Source organism: Oreochromis aureus, linkage group 7 (assembly GCF_013358895.1).
Source record: "Oreochromis aureus strain Israel breed Guangdong linkage group 7, ZZ_aureus, whole genome shotgun sequence".
NCBI lineage: Eukaryota > Metazoa > Chordata > Actinopteri > Cichliformes > Cichlidae > Oreochromis > Oreochromis aureus.
Window position 1 is genome coordinate 33,353,247 of NC_052948.1, and position 21,600 is coordinate 33,374,846.

At 38.4% G+C, this 21,600-nt stretch overlaps 1 protein-coding gene across 1 annotated transcript; it reads left to right on the plus strand.

Annotated features, from left to right (window-relative positions):
• The first annotated feature begins 13,359 nt into the window (after positions 1-13,359).
• On the plus strand, positions 13,360-21,600 carry spp1 (secreted phosphoprotein 1). Its single transcript, XM_031745649.2, has 8 exons — positions 13,360-13,602; positions 17,057-17,128; positions 17,253-17,291; positions 17,376-17,450; positions 19,244-19,303; positions 19,399-19,530; positions 19,789-20,133; positions 20,293-21,600. Exons 2-8 carry the CDS (start codon positions 17,075-17,077, stop codon positions 20,707-20,709), a joined length of 1,122 nt encoding a protein of 373 aa, XP_031601509.1. The 5' UTR covers positions 13,360-13,602; positions 17,057-17,074; the 3' UTR covers positions 20,710-21,600.

The window sequence follows — 21,600 nt, forward strand, 5'->3', positions numbered from 1 at the left end:
GTTGGTGAAGTTGTCCATAGCCATAAGGATAAGAGCTGATGGAGTTTTGAACAAGTTTCATCCAGCATCCAGAGAAAAGGCACTGGAGAGTGCTCACAGCTGTGCTGGTCTATAAACAGACTGGAGTGTGCACTTTGGCCTGATTTCACTGCCAGAATTATGCGGGAAAAAATGTGATATGTAATTACTGACAGAGAACCTGCTGTAATGTCAGAATGAATCAAGAAAAGAGAGAAAACTGCACATAGAAACAGCAGAGAGTGAAGATTATACAGTAGTTACAGTAGCTGAAAATGGAACCATGCCTGGACTGCATGCGGCTAAAAAAATGTTACAGCAGAAACACAAACAGAAAACTTAAAATACACTTTAAATCTGTATTTCAGAGGTTAAGAATACCAAAATGTGATGCGTTGAGACAAATTATGAAGTAAGCAGTGGATGACATTTTAAAATGTGATATCTTTAAAATATTAAGCTTTAGTTTGTTTCAGCAGTTTTACTTTGTTCACCATCACTATGACAACATTTGATTGCCTTGAAATGTTTTTACAGATGATTACTGTCTGACTCTTCAGTGCTAACAATGCAACAAAATCTACAAACTTCCTGCCTGCTTACAAATTTAAACCTTTAACTAAATCCTTCCTCTGCATTCCCCAGGCCACACCCTCCTGTTCCCTCATCCTGCCTCATTAAAAAAGGAAATGGGTCATTTTCTGTGGACATTTTTGCCTGAACACCTGAGGTTAGCAAACTCAGTATCAACTTTTAAATTACTCCTGAAACTCATATAAAATGCATTTTATAAAAAATGTAATAAACCAGATATAATTGCTGCTCTACAGTTTCTTCATTGAGTTCTTTATTTTTATTGTATTTATGTATTTATTTATTTATTCCTCTTAGATCTCACTTCACAGAGATCCTAGCATCATTTGTTTCTGAATTTAATTGCATGTCCGATACTATAAAGATCGGTACCATAGTAACCGTAGTAGGACGAAATGCAAAAGAACGTCTTTGGGGTTACAAGAAATGTAGGTAAGGTCAGTTTTTCACTTGAGCATATGTTTGTTTATTTTTTTAATATAGGAATGTGTCATGTTTCAGCTCAAAGTGGACTCAGGCTCAAAAGATCAGCTGCAGTTTTATAATTTTTGTTGTAAAACAAGAGTAAGTTTACTGGGAAGAGTGGCTGGTAGTGACTGTAAGATTCCTTGGAGGAACTGGGATATACAAGAGACATGGTTTCAAACTGGTTGCTGGAAAGTAGACAGAGAAATGAGGTCACAGGAAAAAGGGAAATAAAACTACGAGAGCCAAGAGAGAGAACAGCAGCACGAACCAGCCAATAAATATCATGAACCGAACAAGAGAACTCGGATCAGGTACAGGAATGAAAGCATGAGAAAGATAAGCTCCACCCACAGGTGTACCAGCAAAGACATGCCAGCCCACTACAGTCTAAGAATTTTTAATTAAAATGAGTCTAAAACTCTGATTTCTCCCTCTAATCTAAATCTGTAATGTGCAGCTTTGATCAGAACTCTTTCTCACTGAAACTTGGTAGAGAACCAAACTCTGGTTTAAGTCCCGCAAGTCCTTTCTGACTAAAAACACATAAACACAAGTTATGTTCCCCCACATGAGAGTCAGCCTGCAGCACCGCGGAGAAACAGAAGGACGACACAGCATCCTTCACCAAACCAGCGTCGCCACAAGCGCTGACATTTAAACAAAGTTTGCTAGCAGTGAAATTTAGTTTCTTTGGTCTGAAACAAGTAGACTCTGCTATTGTTGTCATATTTAGGTTCCCAGTGCCCATCCATACCCAAGCCACATGATGCGCAAGTAGATCCTTAATTATATAGAGTTTGGTGAGTCGTGATTGCCAGGTTTGAATTTTTGGCAACAGCAGAGTCACAACAAGGCTTCTGCACCTTTATTTCAGCATGCTGGATTTGAAGAAGACTCATCTAAATACTAGCTCTCATTCAACCCCATTAACCTTGTTATTTATTATTTTGCTTCTCATTGACTTTGTTTTTATTGTCTAAGAGCTCTGCTGGTGCAGCATTTTCTAATTGCATCAGATCCTCTAATATGACCATGGCCATAGCTAAATTTATCCCATGATTGAAAGCATGATTTGAAAGGAAAACAAACAACGAAAACAAACAGCGTCCTGTATTTTTGTTAGTGCCACTATCTCCAAAATATACATCAGAGTCTCACTACCATGTTGTAAACCCATCCCTCACACTCATCTCCATCCAATCCACCCCATCTGCACACTCTTCTTCACCTCTTGTGTGCACACCATTCATTGCTTTGCTAAAGTACCTATCTCTACTCCTGGTAGCCACTCCTGTAGTAACTACAGCTCTGCACCCCACCCTTGTTCTTAAAAATCAGTACCAGCACATTTCTTCTCCACTGCTCAGGTATCCTTTCACTCTCGAGGACTTTTCTAAACAATCTGGTATTTATATTAGAAATCTAAGAAGCTTAAAGCCTGTAAATATCATTGATGGTAAGCTGAGGGTATACTATGAAGTAAGTTTGACTTAGCCAGGATTTCTTTATGTAAGCTGGCAGGGCAAAAACTAAAAACCTCCGTCAGAGATAATGGGTGTGATATTGGTGGCTATGAACTTTCTCTGTGCACGCTCACATAAAATGGGGCATTTTACACATCATTTCACTCCTATTTTGCACAAAATTTACCAATTGAGTTCTGCCCGCTTTAGCTACAGACATTATCAAAGGAAAAGATGATAAATATCTCTAAAGTACCAAGAATAGACTGTATAACTGCAAAACTGAATTTCCTTGAACTTATCCTGAGCCAAACAAGAAAACTAGGACTAACATTTAATTTTAATTTTAGTGCTTATGTGGGCTCTGCCACTAAATTTCTAAAGTGATCACCTCCTGATCATTTGAACCATAATGCTAAATTGCAGACTTTAATCTTTCTGAGTGACTGACAATTTGATACATGCTTTTGCATACACTGAGCAAGTTCACCTTCTGGAATCCTCTAGCTGGTCTACCTGGAAATGCTTTAAATGAACTACAACTGGTTCAGAACTCTCCTGTCAGACTTGTTACAGGACCAGAAGTAGAGATTACATTGCACCCGTTTAAAAATTCTTCAACCAGCTGCCTATTAGTTTCTGTACTGATTTTTAAAACATTTGCACTTACTTTTAAACCACTTCATGGTCTTGCTTCAATATACATGTCTCAGCAGCTGACAGTGAATGAGCCAATGCCCACAGGGACATCAGACACATACAGTATATAACCAAAAGTACTCATTCAGCTGTTCCAATCACAGAAAGGGCCACAGGTTTATAAATCAAGCACCTAGGCAAGCAAACTGCTTCAACTTAATGTGGCCTTCAGATTAGCTCAAGAATAGTACATAAAGAGCTTAATGGGTTTCCAGTGCCAAGCAGCTACATCCAGGCCTTAGATCACCAAAGGCAATGCAAAGCGTCTGATGCAGTGGTGTAAAGCACACCACCACTGAACTCTAGAGCAGTCGAGATGGGTTCTCTGGAGTGATGAATCACGCTTCTCTATCTAACTATCCAGTGGACGAGTCTGGGTTTGGTAGTTGCCAGGAGAATGATACTTGTCTGACTGCACTGCACCAAGTGTACAGTTTGGTGGACAGTAGTAGTTTCAATGACAGGAATTCATAATGCTTCAGCATACCAGGACATTTTGGACAATTTCATGCTCCCAACTTTGTGGGAAGAATTTGGGGATGCCCCCAGCACACTACGGCAGAGCATCCCATTAGCATTCCGCTTTAGCATACAGTTTTACACAATAAGAAAAAAAAAGAAAAGTACATAAAACTGGTGTTGGACATGTGTCCACTAAGCAGTTATTACACTCGGTGCCCATCAGTTGATCAAACATGTTTTATGTGTCTGTACTACTTAGCTACACATAGATTATCGCGATGATGTTGTTTATTATATATTGCTCTCTTTTTTTGCTTGTTTTCTCTTTTTTCTTTCTCAACGGGTGATCCAGGTGATTGATATATATATATTTTTTCTGTTTGTTTTGTTGGTTTTTGTTTTTTGCCCTTTATCACCGTTCCTCTTCCCCGCTGCTTTTCTTTCCCTACCTCTCTTTCTTTCTCCCTTTTCTTTCCCCCAGTCATGTCTGTCCCGTGTGTAGCAAGTGAAAATAAAATAAAATAAACAATAAAAACAAGAACCAAACGGGACAGGTGAAAAAGAAAAAAAAACTTAGCTACATTGTGTGCGGAACTATACAACTCACCTCTCGTATGGCTACGGCAGACTGGCAGCGATTACTGCAGCCAGCCTCACCTAACCAGCCACACCGAGAGGGGGGGGCGCTGTTTCCCCATTACACCGACATTTGTGGCAAGTGGAATAATACCACATAAACACTGTTACAAAGGCAGATGAGCGAATACTTCTGGCAATGTAGTGTACATTTGTTAACTGTGAAACAGTTAAAGGATGCCATTAGAAAAAAATCTCTGAAATTGTGTCACTTTAAGGTGATTTTAAACTTAATCTCCAAACATAACACTGTGCAGACCAGAAGAAAAGGGAGTCACCTCTTTAAACAACATACCTTGCTAAGTCATTAGTCTAGCTTTGTAGTGGCCCACTCTGGAAACATATTATATAATACACACACACACACACAAAACCCACAAACACACACAAAGAAATTTCATGAAAGCATGTCACTGCGTCCAGGAAGTGAGATGCTACAGCCAAACCAGATACAGGAAGTGAAAAGCCACCCAGTCACTGTGGAAACTGGAGGTGGAAGCTAAGAATACTCCAGACTGGTGTGTGTGTGTGTGTGAGAAACTCAACTGTGGTCAGCGTGACAAAATAAAACCAGGAAGTGATAAAAGCTCTGAAATGAACAATTTTATATTTTTGTTTTCAGAAACATGTTTTAATCCAAGCTGTTTGTTCCAATGTTCCTCTTATTGGTTATTTTCTATTTTATTTGGAACATTAAACCAATTTTTGCACAAAAATCAATAAAAATGTCCCAGATGAAGAACTCCTTGGCTTCTGTTCTTATCCTGCTCAATTCTGTAGACTGCGAGAAGTGACTGTTTTCACTTCTTTCCACTAGATTAACTGTATTATTCCTACTGAGCTTTGTGTTTGTGTTGCATAGATGCAACAGTTATTTGTTATAGGTGGCGGATAAGCAGCTCCAGCCACATAAAGCCAGAGCCCGGTCTGTTTCACAATGTATTTTCTTCCTGCCACAACAACTGTGGCTTCTCCAGACTTTGTTTATGAAAGATGCAAATTTCAGACAGAAAAATGTCCAAACTGTGGCCGCTTTCACTATCATTTAAGCTGAGTCAATAACAGCAATGAATTAGGTTTAACGTGATTGTTGTTTCACTAAATTGTGTGAATGAAACGATCTGGCTTGATTCCGACTGCCAGCTGGTGTACTTTAAACAGCTCCTTTAGTTTTATGTGAAAACTGAAGGAGCTGGTTCATGTCTCGATGCTTTTGGCTGTTTTTTTGTTTTTGTATCTTTCATGGCATTAAAATTGGGAGGCCATTTTAACTAAAACAAATTACAGTAAATGTAATTTTACCCTATAGAATCATCCAATATCATCCAAAATTGAGAGCATATCCCTCCTAAACCAAAGACCTGTTTTGAGCACTTACACTGGAAGATGTCTGAAAGCTGGGTTTTTAGGCCGCAGCAGAAGAACATCTGTCTCATAGACAGGTCTGGTTGCCACCCTGCTATGCCTACCCCTAAAGGTTATCATCCGTTCTACACAGATGATGATGAAAGAAAAAGTAGCCCAGAATGTCACACCTCGAGTGCTTGTGTGAATAAGTGCACGAAGAAAAAAATAAAAACCCAATGCAGTCTTCACCCCAGTAACCTTTTACCTTAGTTTACCTTTCTAACATGTGGTTAACTTTGTGGAAGGGTGTATTTTAATGGTCTGGGAAAACCATTAACCTTTTCTAAACCTAACCATGAGGTTAGACATTACCAAATTTATGAAAAAATAAATAAACAGGGAGTCAAAACAAAATGTAAGCCAAGAAGGTGAAATGTGTAGAAACACTGGGCGAAAGCAATGATCAGAAAGAACTCTAGATTTCAAAAGGCAACCAACAGGCTCTTTTGACCTCAGAGTTGTAATTGTCCACTTGGCAAGTATATTGGCCATCTCTTTGCAGAGGAAGGAATGAGTTCTCTAAAACTTCTACATCTAAAAAATTAACCCAATGTGGGTACCCTATTTTTTTTTTTATCAAAGTGGGGTCTGTCAGTTCTCTAGACCTAGCAATGTTTAAACACCATAGCATACTTGAGTATTGTTGGTAACCACATCCATCCTTTATGACCTCAGTGTGCCCATCTTCTAGTGACTGCTTCCGGCATGATAACGCACCTTGCCACAAAGCTTGAATAATCTCAAACCTATTTCTTGAAAGTGACAATGACTTCGCTGCACTCAGATGACCCCCACAGTCACCAGATGTCAATTTAACAGAACACCTTTGGAATTTGGTGGTACCGGACATCTATTCAGCACAATCGACAAATTTGCAGCCATTGTATGATTTTATCCTGTCAGTATGGATCCAAAGGACCCTGTTAAATCTGTGCCATGAAGAATGAAGGAAAAGAAGATGTACCTAATAAAAAAAGAAACACTTAAAATTAAACTGATGATAATTTGCTATCATATGAGTGCGTTATGTCCTCATCAATCTACTAGGTGACATCAGTGGCTTTATCGTTTATTCACATCTAATTATTCATAATCTATTCTATGATAAGTGTCTTGCCACATCTTACATGTTTAGTATAGCAGTCTTACCCAGTGAGGAATAATATTCTTTTCTCAAATGATGGAATAAGAGAGTTTCTTTGATTTAAGATTAGATTAGAAGTAGGCTTAATGGTTTATGAGAAAATATCAAAAATATCCGCCCAAAGTGATTTAATTTTAGCACACTTGGGGAAAACCATGGCATTTTCAGTAAGAAATCTGCATAGGTGTTTGTGCAATTTTGTATACTTTGTGTGTTTTCTTAATGTGACTTGTGCTGATACATTTAGAGCAGCTGTTGCAAACTGAACTCACAGAATAGATGAGCTGCGGCAAAAAGATGTCAGTATGAAGTTTGTCTTCAAATTCCTCTTGTGCCTGCACTTGTGAGGACATCTGTCAAAATACAACAGATTTATATGCCTTCACAACATACACACACACACACACACACAGAGTCTGGGAAAGTCCTTATGATAGCGGGTTTCACACTCTTCTCATTTATGCTTTGTTCCACAGTCTGACAGAGTGTTCCAACACATTTATAGCCTGGGGAGTGTGTGTGCAATTGTTTCTGTGTGTGTTTGAATGAGTTTGAGTGTATGTGAAAATGCAAATGGAAATAAAACTCCAGATGAAGTTGTTGCTGTTCTAACAGCAACCAGACCACATCAGCTCTCTCAGGACCCATTAACACTCTTAAATATATATTTTTAATGATAAAACAATTTGATAGACTGGTGTTCTGTTAAAGCTTTAGCAGCAATTTGTATTACCACACAAATATTCTGAGGTTGCTATTAAAAGGAATATTTCCACACAGAGGCCCATCACATGCATTTTACAACTAGCCATGAGGTGAAAATCACCAATGACCTCAGCTTTGCATACAACTGTGACTGTCTACATGAGAACATTTGGGAAGGTGTCAAAATGAACTAATGCACATGATATACACTATATTGCCAAAAGTTTTTGCTTGTCTGCCTTCACACATCTGAACTTGAGGGACATCCCATTCTTAATCCATAGGGTTAAATATGATGTTGGCCCACTCTTTGCAGCTCTAACAGCTTCTGCTCTTCTGGAAAGACTTTCCACAAGGTTTAGGAGTTTGTTTATAGGAATTTTTGACCATTAATCCAGAAGTGCATTTGTAATGTCAGACACTGATGTTGAGCGAGGCCTGGCTCACAGTCTCTGCTCTAATTCAGTCTCTGCAAAGGTGTTTCTATCAGGTTGAGGTCAGGACTCTGTGCAGGCCAGTCAAGTTCTTCCATGCCACACTCGCTAATCCATGTCTTAATAGACCTTGCTTTGTGCACTGATGTACAGTCATGTTGGAATAGGAAGGGGCCGTCCCCAAACTGTTCACACAAAGGTGGGAGCATGAAATTGTCCACAATGTCTTTCTTTTCTTTTCTTTTTTTGAGATTTGTAGATGAAAAAGATTAGTAGATTTGTAGAAATGAAAGCGGCTCAAATCAAAGTGGGATGGATACAAGACCAGGTTTTGCCCAGAAGGTTACCCAAATATTTACAAAGCTCACGCCATTTATTATGGCATTTATTTTTTATTGGACACCACTCAGACAGTCAGAAATTTAAGGAGAACATGCAGCTAAACCTGTTACTCCTGCTCCGATTTAGGAGGGGCCCAGAGAAAACTACAGAGTCCGTCTTTGTTACACACCGACTCAATATTAAATTTAGTGAACTCTGATTGACGTATGCAAATTATAATTTACCCTTAGCCAGCAGTTTAAAATTTCCTTCAATAGAACCCAAAAGTGCAAAGCAGGACACTGGCTTTGAAGAGAGGATGCACTAGTTTCTCACTTCATTTTGTTTCGTGCCAACCTTCTTATCTTAGTTCTTGTTATTATTTTATATGCTGCTGTGTTTTATATTTTCTGAGAAACAGCAATAAATGTTGTAACAGTGAACAATCTGTAGAGAGTGTTATTTGTGGTCATGTTGGGGGCCAGCTGAATCAGTTTTTATTGGTGGAGCACAGCAGACTGTCAGTATAAATCATTTAGTTAAGTATACACACATACATTTGAGGAATGCAACAATGCAATATGAGTGCCGACAGATATGAATAGTCAGACAGAACAAAACAGAGGTTGAATGCATGCAAACGGTACACTGAGACAGATGATTAAGACATGCTCATGCACAATCAGAGCGCAAACGATACAAACACATATAAACAGGTTATAAAATCTTTGGTCCTTTCTTTGGGACAATTTTATTGAACCATGAAACAACACTTTTGTGTTTTTCCAAATAAACATTTCACACCACCAAAATTTGTTTTTGTTCCCAGTGTTGGAAACTGTAGGAGGCCTTATGGGGGGACTCAGAGTCCCAGACCAGTCCATCCTCCACTGTTCATCTTTGATGTTTTTACTGCTTTATTTTTTAATGTTTTTTTCATTATTTTTTTGTTTTTGATTTTAATCAAAGGTACTTTCAGGTCAGAAACTGTTTGGATAAAGGTGGATACAAAACCATGCCAGAACCACAAGCTCACCTTGCTGCAGGAGTCAAGGTTAAGGTTTTTCTGCTTTTTATCACCTGACACCATGCATGGTATAATCTGCACTCACAGCACCTACTTATTGATCTCTATTGACATTTAACATTATTTTTCATTCACATAATTAATAACCAATATATATGCTGTATATATTGGTTTCAGTATCGAAGAGTAGAAATAATGGACTGCGAGATAAAGTGATAAAGAGATTTAAAAAGCTTTGCATTAAAAATTAGCAATAAAACATAAAGAAAAGACAGTAAATTATCTCAGACACATAAACATCTCTGCTCCAGGATAAAAACGTGTGCTAACACATTTTTCCCAGGCATGTCTGAAGCTGCTTTATTCCTCTCCTTTCCAAATATGTATCTTTCTCTCACACACATGCACACAGTTACATGTCTTGATTTTGTAAATCTATGCCTTATATTTGGTTATCAATCAATATGTCAAAGCTAAAAGTAACACTGACCTTTGTTTCTTGTATGTAAGCAAGCAGATGAAAATAAAACATCAAATATGGAGAATGATCTGTTATTTTCAGAGGTAAAAAATTAATAGAAAATGCTTTTGATGGACTGGTGACCTGACTGTGGAATAACCTGCCTCTAAACCTGTGACAGCCCTCCTGTGACCTGTGAGCAGTTAAGAAAAATGCAAATGAGTGGGCATCATGTGAGATGTCTGCTGCATACTCCTCCCAGCTAGTTCCCTTGCATAAACCATTAATTTATCCATTTTCTTAACCTGGTGTCTAATTCAAGCTCATGGAGGCAGGATTTGGGACTGAGATAGACTGTGCGAGGAAGCCGAAGTGTTCAGAACCAAAAAGCTTTATTGATAACCACTGAATTTTCTAAAATTGTGCCTACAATTTTAAAAGATTATTTGAAAATTGCTTAAGGTTAATCAGTGAGATTGTAGGTTAACAAGAAGGACAAATCTGATGAGCTGTGTCTAAAAACAAACAAACCCCTTAACCCCTCAAGAGGGGGTTAAAAAAAAAAGCTTTAATTTGAGTGGTAATTTAATTGTAAAATTGTGACTCTGAGGACTCATAACTCATCAGACTCTGAGAATATGTCTGTACCTTCAGTCTGATGACGCATTGTGTTTTTGTAATCAGTGTCAGAGTGTATGTGCTTCAATGGAGGGACGATTGATGTGAACAGATAAACTGAAACAACCATGTACCTATATAATTGCACATTTTTTAAAAATAAATGTGTCTAGGTCATCAATCAGAAAATATCTCGGTATGTGTGTACCCCCTTGATGTGCCGCTCTTGTGTTTATGTGTTCTGTGCATGTACCCTATATACTCTAACAGTAATGCCATATTTTCAAATATCAACACATACAGAGTCAGACATTTTCCTGTAATTGCAGGGTGAGCCTTGGAGAAAATTTACAACACAGTTAAATTAGGGTTGATGATTCTGTCATCTCAGTGAGACTAAAATACAAATTATAACTGTATTCAAAGAACATCTGTCTGGATACAACCAGTTAATTTATACTGAATACATTGTGCAGTCTTTTCCTTACAAATATATAAAGTGCCCTGAGATAACTGTTGCCGTGAATGAGCGCTAAACGTAAATAGAGCATACAAAGCCCGGGTTTTACTCCTTTACAATATAGAGAACATAAGTCTTTGTATTGTAACCCCTGTAACGTCATCCTTTGGTCTGTCTTTTGCTTTCTAACTTTCAGTTTTAGAGCCAGAAGTAACAAAACTGAGATGATGAGGTCGCATGCTAAGTTTTCAGCTAATGCTAGCCAGTTACCTAGCAAGCTGCATTTTAAATGCAACATGAGTGCATTGCACAGACAGAGCTATACCTGTAATGAGTTCCAATAAACAAACACACAAAATACTGTAATTCCACTGCACCAGTGCCAACAACACAGGTTAAGAAGTTTAAATCAGTAACTTGAATAAGCTGAGGTGAAGGCAAGCACAAAGCTAGCAGCTACAACTCACTATGTTAGCACCAATCTGATTGTCAGTTCAACATATAATATTCAATTCAGTTGAATTTTGTTTGTATAACCCAGTATATATAAAAAATAATTTATACTTAAAAGTATATACTTATACTCTGTTAGACACAAATAGAAAGCATGGAAAAAGAAAATAGACTTGGAACTAATAGAAGCAAAAGGCCGATATGATATTGATTTTTGCAGCAGATGATCTAAGTGGGAAATTTGGGATGTAAAAACACAATTATTCAGAAATCTAAAATGCTACAAGGGTATTTATGAATTTATATACAAGTAACATAATTGGAATACAAAGTAGATCTGGTAAAGCTGGCATGATCTCCTCTCTGTTAATTACGTTAGTCTCCAAGCACACAGGGCTAAAGACCATTCAGTGGACCATTCAGATACTCCTCAGTTAAACACTAAGCAGCAGTAGAACTGTGAAGATGTAAAACAGCGGTCCCCAACCTTTTTTGCGCCACGGACCGGTTTATGCCCGACAATATTTTCACGGACCGGCAATGAGGTGTCGCGGATAAATACAACAAAATAAAACTAGTGCCGGTACCGAAAGAAAGAAGATTTATTCATAACACACGTGAAAAGACCCAGGAAAACCGAGTTAATGATAAAAACGATAATGAAATGACGCTGAAAACCGATAAAAACCCTGAAAACCATACATTTCACACCTGAGCCTCAACTCTCGCGGCCCGGTACCAAACGACTCACGGACCGGTACCGGTCCGAGGCCCGGGGGTTGGGGACCGCTGATGTAAAACATATCAGAAAACAAGACCATTTGGCTTCAAAGGAAAAGTTGCATCTTTTGAAACCTTTATTTTAAAGGTGACCTACACTCTGGTTTGTGTTTGTAGACATTAATATCTTCCAAGCAACCACAGCAATCACAAGATGGTTTTGGTGACCGCTTTATGACCAGTATAATCTAGTGCCTACCAGCAACCTACAGGAAGCACTCGCCAAATGGTCAATTAATAATATAATATTACCTAATGAGCAGAGTTTGCCAAAGGGTTGCTGATCAGTCTTTAGGCCTGTGTGACTGAATAGGTTGCCCTCTACTGTGATAGTCTTTTGTGGGAAATCCAACAAAAAGAGCATTGCATTAACCTAGTCTACTTGAAATAAAAGAAAACATTATTTCAGCTCTGTGCGTACTAACCACCTTTTGGAGTCAGAATCAAGTGGCTACTAGAGAAACTGTGAATTCAAGTTTTGTACTTCCTAAAAAGTCTCATCCTCATATTGTAAATTTAGAACTCCTAAGATGGTAAACATGAGATACTGTGTATTTTGTCATAGATTGTTCTGACATTGTAAATTGTGCACAAAAGTGGAGCTTATGAAACTTCACAAACATATGAAAATCCCATGGTTCCAGCTTTTAAAATATTTTAAATACAACTTTGTTGTTGTTACTGTTATTGGAAATATAAATTATACTGATAACAATGTTAAAAATGTTCCTTTATTCATTATGCCACTAAATGTTCTCCCTTTTGCTCTAGGCTGTTAACAGTCAGGTCTAGTTCTAACACAGAAATTTCTGCATACACAAAGAAGGAAAAAAGTAGCACCTTTTGTTTGACAGTTTAAGACAAATCAGTCTGGTGTCACAGACAAATTGTTAATTATCCACAGAGACCTCAGTCAGATGATTTTGTTCTGTCTGTAAGGAAGCTGAATCACTGTCATGCCACCTACCACTATATGCTGCTGTTTTTAACCCAGAGCTTGTTACTACATGTCCTTAAATTAACTACACACATAGTGAGCTTGTGTGTGTGTGAAAGAGAGAGGCAAAAAAACCAAAAACAAAACGCATTCATATGCTTCTGTCTGGGTTTCAAATGTCTGCATGCCTTTATCCACGTATTTGTCTTGTGTTCTGTGTGTATTTGCCCCCGACACCACCACAGCACACCACCAACCACAGGAAGAGTGGGAGAGAGAGGAGAGGTGGACACCATGGAGCGGTTAACCTCATGACATCACAAGCACCAAGATGATTGGCTGCTGCCAGAGGCTGGAAGGTTTATAAGCCGGCCGGTAGCCCTACTTTGAGCAGCATCATCACGGTGAAGCAAACAACATCCAGGCAAACCCAGGAGATAAACTAAAGACAAACCAAGTCTCTGTGTTTCTGCTGCAGCCGCTGAATCCCTGAAGCTTCCCTCAACTGCAGACAAGGTCAGAATGAATTCATGACAAATGAACATTATATTTAATATATGAAGTGCTTGTCTGGTGTTTGTTAAATGCATTCCTAATGTTATGGTTAGAGGTGGGAAACTAGCTTAATGTTTATAAAAGCTCCTGAAAATGTGCTTCTTTTTTTTGTTTTGTTTTAGTTTGAAGAATGTATTATTACAATTTGGAAATCTGATTATCAGGTCCTTGACGATATCTGCTGCATTCTCCATTGCATGTCCAAAAGAATGTGGAGAGTCCTTTCCTGACTTTAGTATCCCCAAATTCTTAATGATACAGCATTTAGCTATACTTTTGAAAACAGTGTGCTACCTGCTGCATTTTGCAGAAGACTTTCCTAGCTTTAAAATGTCAAAAAGACTCATAAAGAAACATCTTTTCTAGTCTGATATTTAAGAAACTGGCCGATTGGTACAGAAACCAATCCTTTATGAGAAAGTCCACTACATGTCATCATCTAACACCAGTGTTGTACATAACTAATTAAATGTTACAATGAGAGCAAATTGTCGTAGCCAAGCCAGAAATCATGTGGAAAGTTTTAAGCAAAAAGCATAGAGCAGTTGGAACAGCAGATTAAAGCCTTTTTTGTTTTTAAACTATCACACCGTTTAGGTGTCCACATACTTTTGCATATATATAGGATCTCTTTTAAAGAAACTTGTTTGTAAATGACATTATTTTTTTCAATTTTACTATTTTTAATTTCACTATTTTCCCCATAATTAAGCACTAAATGTTAAAAATTTTTGAATGGTTTTAATAGGTAAATGTCTTTTGTTTAGCAAATAAGAAACAAAAAAAGACATTTGTAATGGTGTAAATAGCCCATTCTTTGGAAGAAAGAGAGATTTCTAACAAAATCCATTCTAGCTTAGTTTTTTTATTCATATTGAAATGACCTTGTCAGGAATTTAAATCAGTGCAGAGCAAACTGATAATAAACCCACAAGAGAGTTTGGTTATCCACTGTGCAGTTTATTGCAGTAACTTATGAGAGTTTGAATTACTGTCTGTGATTGGTTGGAGTCTGTGCAGCTGTTTGATTGGTTTGCCACCAGGGATAGGAAGAGGAAGCTGTGGGCAACAGGAAACTAACCCAGTGTTGACAAACGATATTGACAACACGCATACCCACAACAATGCACTGCCAGCTTAAACTTTTGCTGTTAAATATATTTTTGTCAGATATAAATTTAAAAAAAAAATCAAAATAATTGCACATTTGTCTCTATTTCCTCTCAATCTTCTGCTTTTCTTAAACATATATTGATTAATCACTAAGCATATTTTAGTCTGGTTCGATCTTCAAAGAATAACCTGTGTAACTAGATTCAAGATCTTTTCTTACATCGAACAATGAAAACTGTTTACCACAGACAGTTTTAAATGATGGATGGACAAATTGAGACCTGAAAAAAATCCTTAGCAACACAGACTGGGGCAATTAAGAGAATCCTGTCAGCCCTCTTGCACTGATCATCTTCTTCACTCTGAATATTTCTTCATTCCAACTTTCTTGCTGCTATAAATCCTAGGTAAACATTTTCAAGTAAAAAGAGCATAGCTTATATAAAATTCACAACTGGTTCCTGGTATACTTTCACATGGTTTTTTAGGGTGCTTAAGAAAATTACAAGCATGGTAAGTTAATGCAATATTAGACGAACAAGTGTTTTATTAAACCCAGTTTGTCTCTGAGATGCCAAAAGTTTGAAAAAAGTACCGGTCATCGGAAACCTGCACCAACCCCAAGAAAAACGCTACAGTTTCAGAGCTCACACAGCATGTAACTCCCCATTAAACCACAATGTGTGTTGTTTTTTTTTAAAAAATTGTTGGTTTTAATTTAATGAATAAGATAGATGAAACATGTAAGTTGCCTTTAAAATTGCTGGCTGATAGGTTACAATTAACCCTGCTTCGACTCTTTAAGCTAAGCTAACTCTTAGCATCACTTGTGTGTACAGTTCTAAGAGCAGTATCAAACCTCCTAAACACAACAGCAATAAACCCAACACCTAACCTAACCGTAACCTGAAAACCAATTCTGAAATCCTAAAAAAAGCTATTTGCAAAAGTAAAGTCAAAATCAAACTGTCCTCACTTTAAAGGTCTAAAGCAGTGGTCCTCACCAAGATAGAAAAACAAGAACAATATACACACTTAAAGTTACTTCCATTGCACATGTGCATATGTGGTTGCTTTTCATGCAAAATCAGCACTTATTTCCCAAGCAGCCCAAGTTACACTTAGAAAGGACAGAACAAAAATGTCCATGCTTTCAAGGTCTGAAACATAATCCTCACACAGTGCGATATACAAAAATACACACATACACAGCTACAATTACTGCCACCATACATATGAGGTTGTTTTAACTTAGTCGTGAAACCAGTCCAGACAGTAAAGAACAAAAATGTCTTCATTATACTTTATTCTCTAGGTTTAAGGCTAAAACTTGTTCTCATAAAGAATAAAAAAAAATACATGCACGCATACAGCGACAGAGGCATCTGACATTATGCAGTTGCGCTGTGGCTTTCCATTTATAACTTAGTGAATTACACACTATAGGAAAAGTCCATCATTAAAGATAAGCACTTAGGCTGTTCCTCCCACAGCAAACACCAACATTAAGGCTTGTTAAAGAACATGATGAGAAAAGAGAAGAAGGAACTAAATAACATGAATTAAAAGTCAAATCTACTTTATTTAATGACAACAAAGACAAACCAACAATGAAATAAACCCATTAACAAAATAATCCACATTGCTGCATTGGCTGCGCTTTATTTTTTGGCTCAGCCCCATGTACACCACCCTGCTACTGTAAAGTGTTTATTGAGCCTAGACTGAAAATAGTCCTCTACAAAAACACAAAAAGCATCACAGAATAATTCATAGTATTGCAAACTAGACTCAGGCAGTAGAAAATTCAAACAAAGTCATTTTTCTCAAATGTTCTCAAACAAAATGAGCCTCCTTCTAAATGGTACCTGTTATTTTTCTCCTGTCTTTTTTTTGGGCCCAAAATTAGTTATGAACCGCCTGCTCATAGTTTGAAAAACCATGCTGCAGAGTGATGTGACTTTCCTGCTGTGATGACAGAGAAAATGTTTTACTGTATCGAACTGAGTCGTCAAAGGCACATAGCTCTCTTTAGCTCTGTAATTAAGGCCTTAATGACTCCCTAGGACATACCAAGGACGGTTAACAGTCATGTGACTCTACAGCCTCCGTTTTTAGGAAGGAATCTGGGTGAGAGGCTGACATGTCATTGTGTTTCCTGTGAAGTTATGGCTTTCAGACGAGTATTTTGGTGCCGAGCGCTGTGTATCATGATTATGTTTTATTGTTTTATTGTGCTGTGCAATGATGCTTCATTGTGTGACTTCAAGTTGCGTTTTTTCTGGCTTTCTCCTCCAACCAGGCATCAAACTGTGAGACAATGAAAGTGGCTGTTGTGTTTGTTCTGCTCTTCGCCACAGTTCTCTGCCGGCCGGTGAGACACTTTTGTCAAATCAAAACTACACCCAGATTAAAAATAGATAAATAAACTGAGAACATAACATGTTTTATCATGCCATTTTGTCATAAATTTCACTCTGGTGCCTTTGTTTTTCTAGGCAAGAAAACTTTCCAGTTCAGAGAGCTCTGAGGAAGCGGTAAGTATTCCCAGAGAGGCTGGTGGGAGGTGGGAGGTGGTGAGAGAAAGAGTGAGACAACTATGATGTTTTTCTCCTCCACAGGTGAGACGACCAAAACCTCCAGCGCTCAGAAAACAGGCGCCCGTGGTTCTTAAGGCTCGCCCCCCACCTGTGCAGGTAAAATATTCATTTTTTGTGTCCATTTATCATTTTTTCAGTTTGCTCTCCTCTCATTCTTTCTTCTCTCTTATCTTCCCTCCAGTATCTTCTGCTTTTGTCCTTGCAGTAATGGTTCTCCTCTAATTCTCTGCTGTCTGCGCTGTCAGCCACTTTCACTTACTCACTTAAATCTCACAAGGCACATATGTGATATTTGATAACAAAGCCTATACAAAGCACCATTTTATAGGAATTTAACAATATTTTACTACATGTTTTAATGTGTCACGGGTTCAAAATATTGGGGATGGATACAGGAGGAAAACCAAAATAACAACACTGGTCCGGCCGGGTCAAGTCAAACGATGATTTTAATGAACACACGTGTGGGAGATGGGACACTGTACGCAGACAGCACCAGATCTCTCTCCGAAAACCACACAACAATAGTTTTTATGAACATCAGGGTATTGGAACGCCTCAACATGCGTAAAGTAGGTACAATACAATCAATGTTGACAACTTTTAACACATTAAAAGAACATCTTCTTCTTCCCGAGGCCAGATCCTTCCCAGTAATCTTCTAACTCTGCTTATCCCCTGGAACAAACAGTCTCTCCTGCAAGCATAATCAAACAGCTACAAGGCTTTGCAGATTGTTATTTAAATATTTGAACTCTCCCCTCTACATGAGTTTAACTACTGCTTGTGTGTGTGCCTCGACCTCAGCATTCACTCTGTCTATAAGGACAGAGGCCAACTCTGCATGTGTGCAATAACCTAACTGAAACCATACATGTAGTCTGTTGAATAAATGTTCTAATCAAATGCCACTACTCAAAGCTTAATAAAAAGAGTATAAATGAATAAAGGATAATGATGAATAACATGATATATGTGTTTTGTAAGCATGTGCGGCCTTCTACGCTCTACGTCACTTCACTCAATAGATCAGCCAGACATCCCGCTGACTGTAGCTTTTAACCCTTACTGACATGAGCACAACTCCATAATAAGCACCAAGCGGCAATATGTATAAAGATGATCATGGTTACACCTGTAATGAAAGATTATATGATTATACCAACACCTGTAAATAGAAGATTAACCTGAGGTTATAACAATCACTGTAATACAAACTTTAATGTAATGTCAATAGCTTCAATAAATGCTTTAATGCAATGCTTATTATATGATTCTGATGTAATGATAAAATAACAGTAAAATATCTCTTCTCAATTGTTACATTGTTTAAGTATAGTAAAAGTGTGCAAGTATAATCAGGCAAATGTCAGAGTAATGCAGAAAAGAGATCAACTGATTATTAACGTTTAATAACTGCTCAAACACAATTACCAGTAATAAGTAATATGAACAATGTAAATTATAAAAGGGAAGGTACAATATCTTGAACACACCAATATGTTAACAAGGGGCAAAGCATCATAGTTTTAGATGCACTTCATCTGTGGCTATGTGCTACTGGTAGCTGGAGTTTAGTGAGACTATGGGTGAAATCTTTGTTATACAGAGCAGAGAAAAGCAGGAGAACTAGCATTTTTAACCTTGTAGTTCAACAGCTCATAAAAACAGAAACGTTCTTCTTCAATCATTTTATTCTGATTTTAGCTGTGAAGTAGAGATGCAACCTTTAAATAATCTCCTCTTGTTGGGTTCAACTTAAAGTACAAATTTTATAAAAGCAATGAAAGAAAACTAAAGGACGATTTAAAAGATTGTTTCTTCCAAAGAAAGGACTCTTTATAGCAATGATGATTAATCACATTCATTGCACTTCTTCCATCTTGCAGAATGTTGTAGCAGCTGCGGCTGCTGGTTCAGATGAGAGCGCAGAAACTTCGGAAGAGGAGGTGAGAGATGAGCAGAGATCAGAACAGTGATCATTTATGTTACAATGCATTTATTGTTAAACTCCTATAACATTGTGCTTTAATGGTTGTTGCAGCATCAGCAGCAGGTGGCAGCCGAGGCTCTACCTGAAGTCAAATCTGTCGTCACAGACACAACTTCAGATTCGCCCTCAGTTAACACGCAGGACAGTGAAGACGGTGATGATGATGATGAAGCAGAGGAGAGTGTGAGTAAAAACATCCTGTGAAAACATTTTCATTACTTCTTTAAATAACAAAAAGTTATTATTTCAAACAATTAGTCTGATGTGTGTCACATTTCTCAAGCTTAAGTTTAGATATTTGTGTCAATAAAAATTTTTAATATAAAATGCCTTTCAGCCATGCCGATGAAGATGTGACGATTTAAAGTAAACTACTGGAAAATCAACGGAATTTTTGCCATTGCTACCTCTGACAGCTCAACTCCCATATCTTGTCTACAGGAAAAAGAGGAAGAGGAGGAGGAGGATGAATCCAGCGACAGCTCAGAGTCTGGTGAGTCCTCCACGCCTGCTCCTTCTACGGTAGCCCCCGTGGTTGTCACAGAGACACCGGCCCCTGAGCCGACTGATGACTCCATTGTGGCCACCGTCGTCACCGATACAGCCCGCGGTGACAACCTGGGAGGCTACCCCAGCGAGTACAAGTCCATCGTCTATGTGGAGGAAAAATCCTACCACAAGGCTCCCGGGCCCTACAAGTCCTATGAGTTTGTGGACACAGGAAAGAAGACAGCCTATTCAATGACCGACGGCAATGAGGTGGAGAAGCTGCCAAAGGTGTATAAGGTACAGTTAGCTTTATCAATTTCTGAAAGACTGAACCAGAATTGGTCCTTAAAGTTAGCAGAATCCCTAACCCTCATTTTAGATTACTGCATTAAAAATTAAAAATATAATGTTGATAAATATGCACACTAACCCTCACATCTCTTCTTTGACCTCTAGACTATTTATGTCAACCCTGAACTCCTGGAGGAAGACACCAGCACCCCTGAGGTGGAGAGCCAGGGTCTGGATGCCTCCTCTGGCACATCTCAGGACCCGGACCCCCGCCAGGCCGATCTTGCAGAGGAAGAGGAGAGCACCAGCACCAGTGACCCCACCACCAGTGAGAGTGAAAGCAGCAGCACCCCAGAGGAAGAAGAGGAGGAGGAGGAAGAGGAGAGTGCCAGCACCACCAGCGATAGCACCAGCCAGGAGGCCGAAGACGAGGAGAGCCAGAGCAGCGAGGAGGCTACAGCCACACCTGGAGCTGCTGACGCTGACTCCGATGAGAGTGACAGCGCTGAGAGTGACTCTGATGAGGAAGGGGCGGCACCTGACATCACCACTGACATCCCGGCAGTCATCACTGCCAAATAAGCCCATCTAGGAAATAGAGTGGGCGGTGGTGTCCGAATCACATAATGTGTGCACACTGCATCCAGGTGCAAAGAGCCCCCTCCCGAGCCCTTTTCCCCTGCAGGGTCCAATAGGGATGACCAAGGCTGAGTTATTATTGACTCATGTTTTCAGCTGATATTTCCATGAAAATCTGTGCATCATCTAAAAAAGCACATGTGTTTTGCTCTCTAGGGTTTTGGCTAAATAAACCATTAACGCCTTTATCCTGTGGTCCTTGTAAATCTCATCTTTGATCCAGTAGGGGAAAAGAAGTTAATTGAACTTTAAAAATGACGACTGCTACCTGTAACAGGAGGTTGACCGACCTCATGATCTTTGCCCCTTTCCCTTCTCCCTTCTCTTCCAGCAGGGTACAAGGTCAAAACTGATAAAGAACAAAAATGATGACAAAGTTGAGTCCTCTTGTCTACACTAGCACAAAACTGCCATTTACCATTAATTAATAACTGCAATACGCAAACATACAAAGTTCTTATGCTTAATAAATAAATGCAAATGCACATTATATATTTAAATACATTAGTAATACTTGTAATCATTTTGAAAATAATCAAATTTAAAACTGACATTAAGTCACACATTTGCTGCCAGTGTGGCTTAGCTTTTTGCTCGCTAACATTACATTTTGCTGGTGTAGAAAAAAGGATCCAGGCAAAGAACAAAAAAAAAAATCTTCTAGTGCAGGGTTCAATCAGATATAGATACAGTACACACATACAGACAACAAGGCCCTGTTTATTTGCACAGTTGCTACCTACACTACATGTTGTTTGTCCCATGTTGTTTACTGTAATGTATCATAATGTACCATTTCTAAAATATTAATAAAGTTCTTTTTCATAAAAAAAA

Excerpts from the sequence above, each read along its gene's own strand:
- spp1 (XM_031745649.2), top strand. The coding sequence starts at position 17,075 with ATGAAAGTGGCTGTTGTGTTTGTTCTGCTCTTCGCCACAGTTCTCTGC. Across the intron at positions 17,129-17,252 it reads CCACAGTTCTCTGCCGGCCG|GCAAGAAAACTTTCCAGTTC; the intron begins GTGAGACACTTT and ends TTGTTTTTCTAG. Across the intron at positions 19,531-19,788 it reads ATGATGAAGCAGAGGAGAGT|GAAAAAGAGGAAGAGGAGGA; the intron begins GTGAGTAAAAAC and ends TCTTGTCTACAG.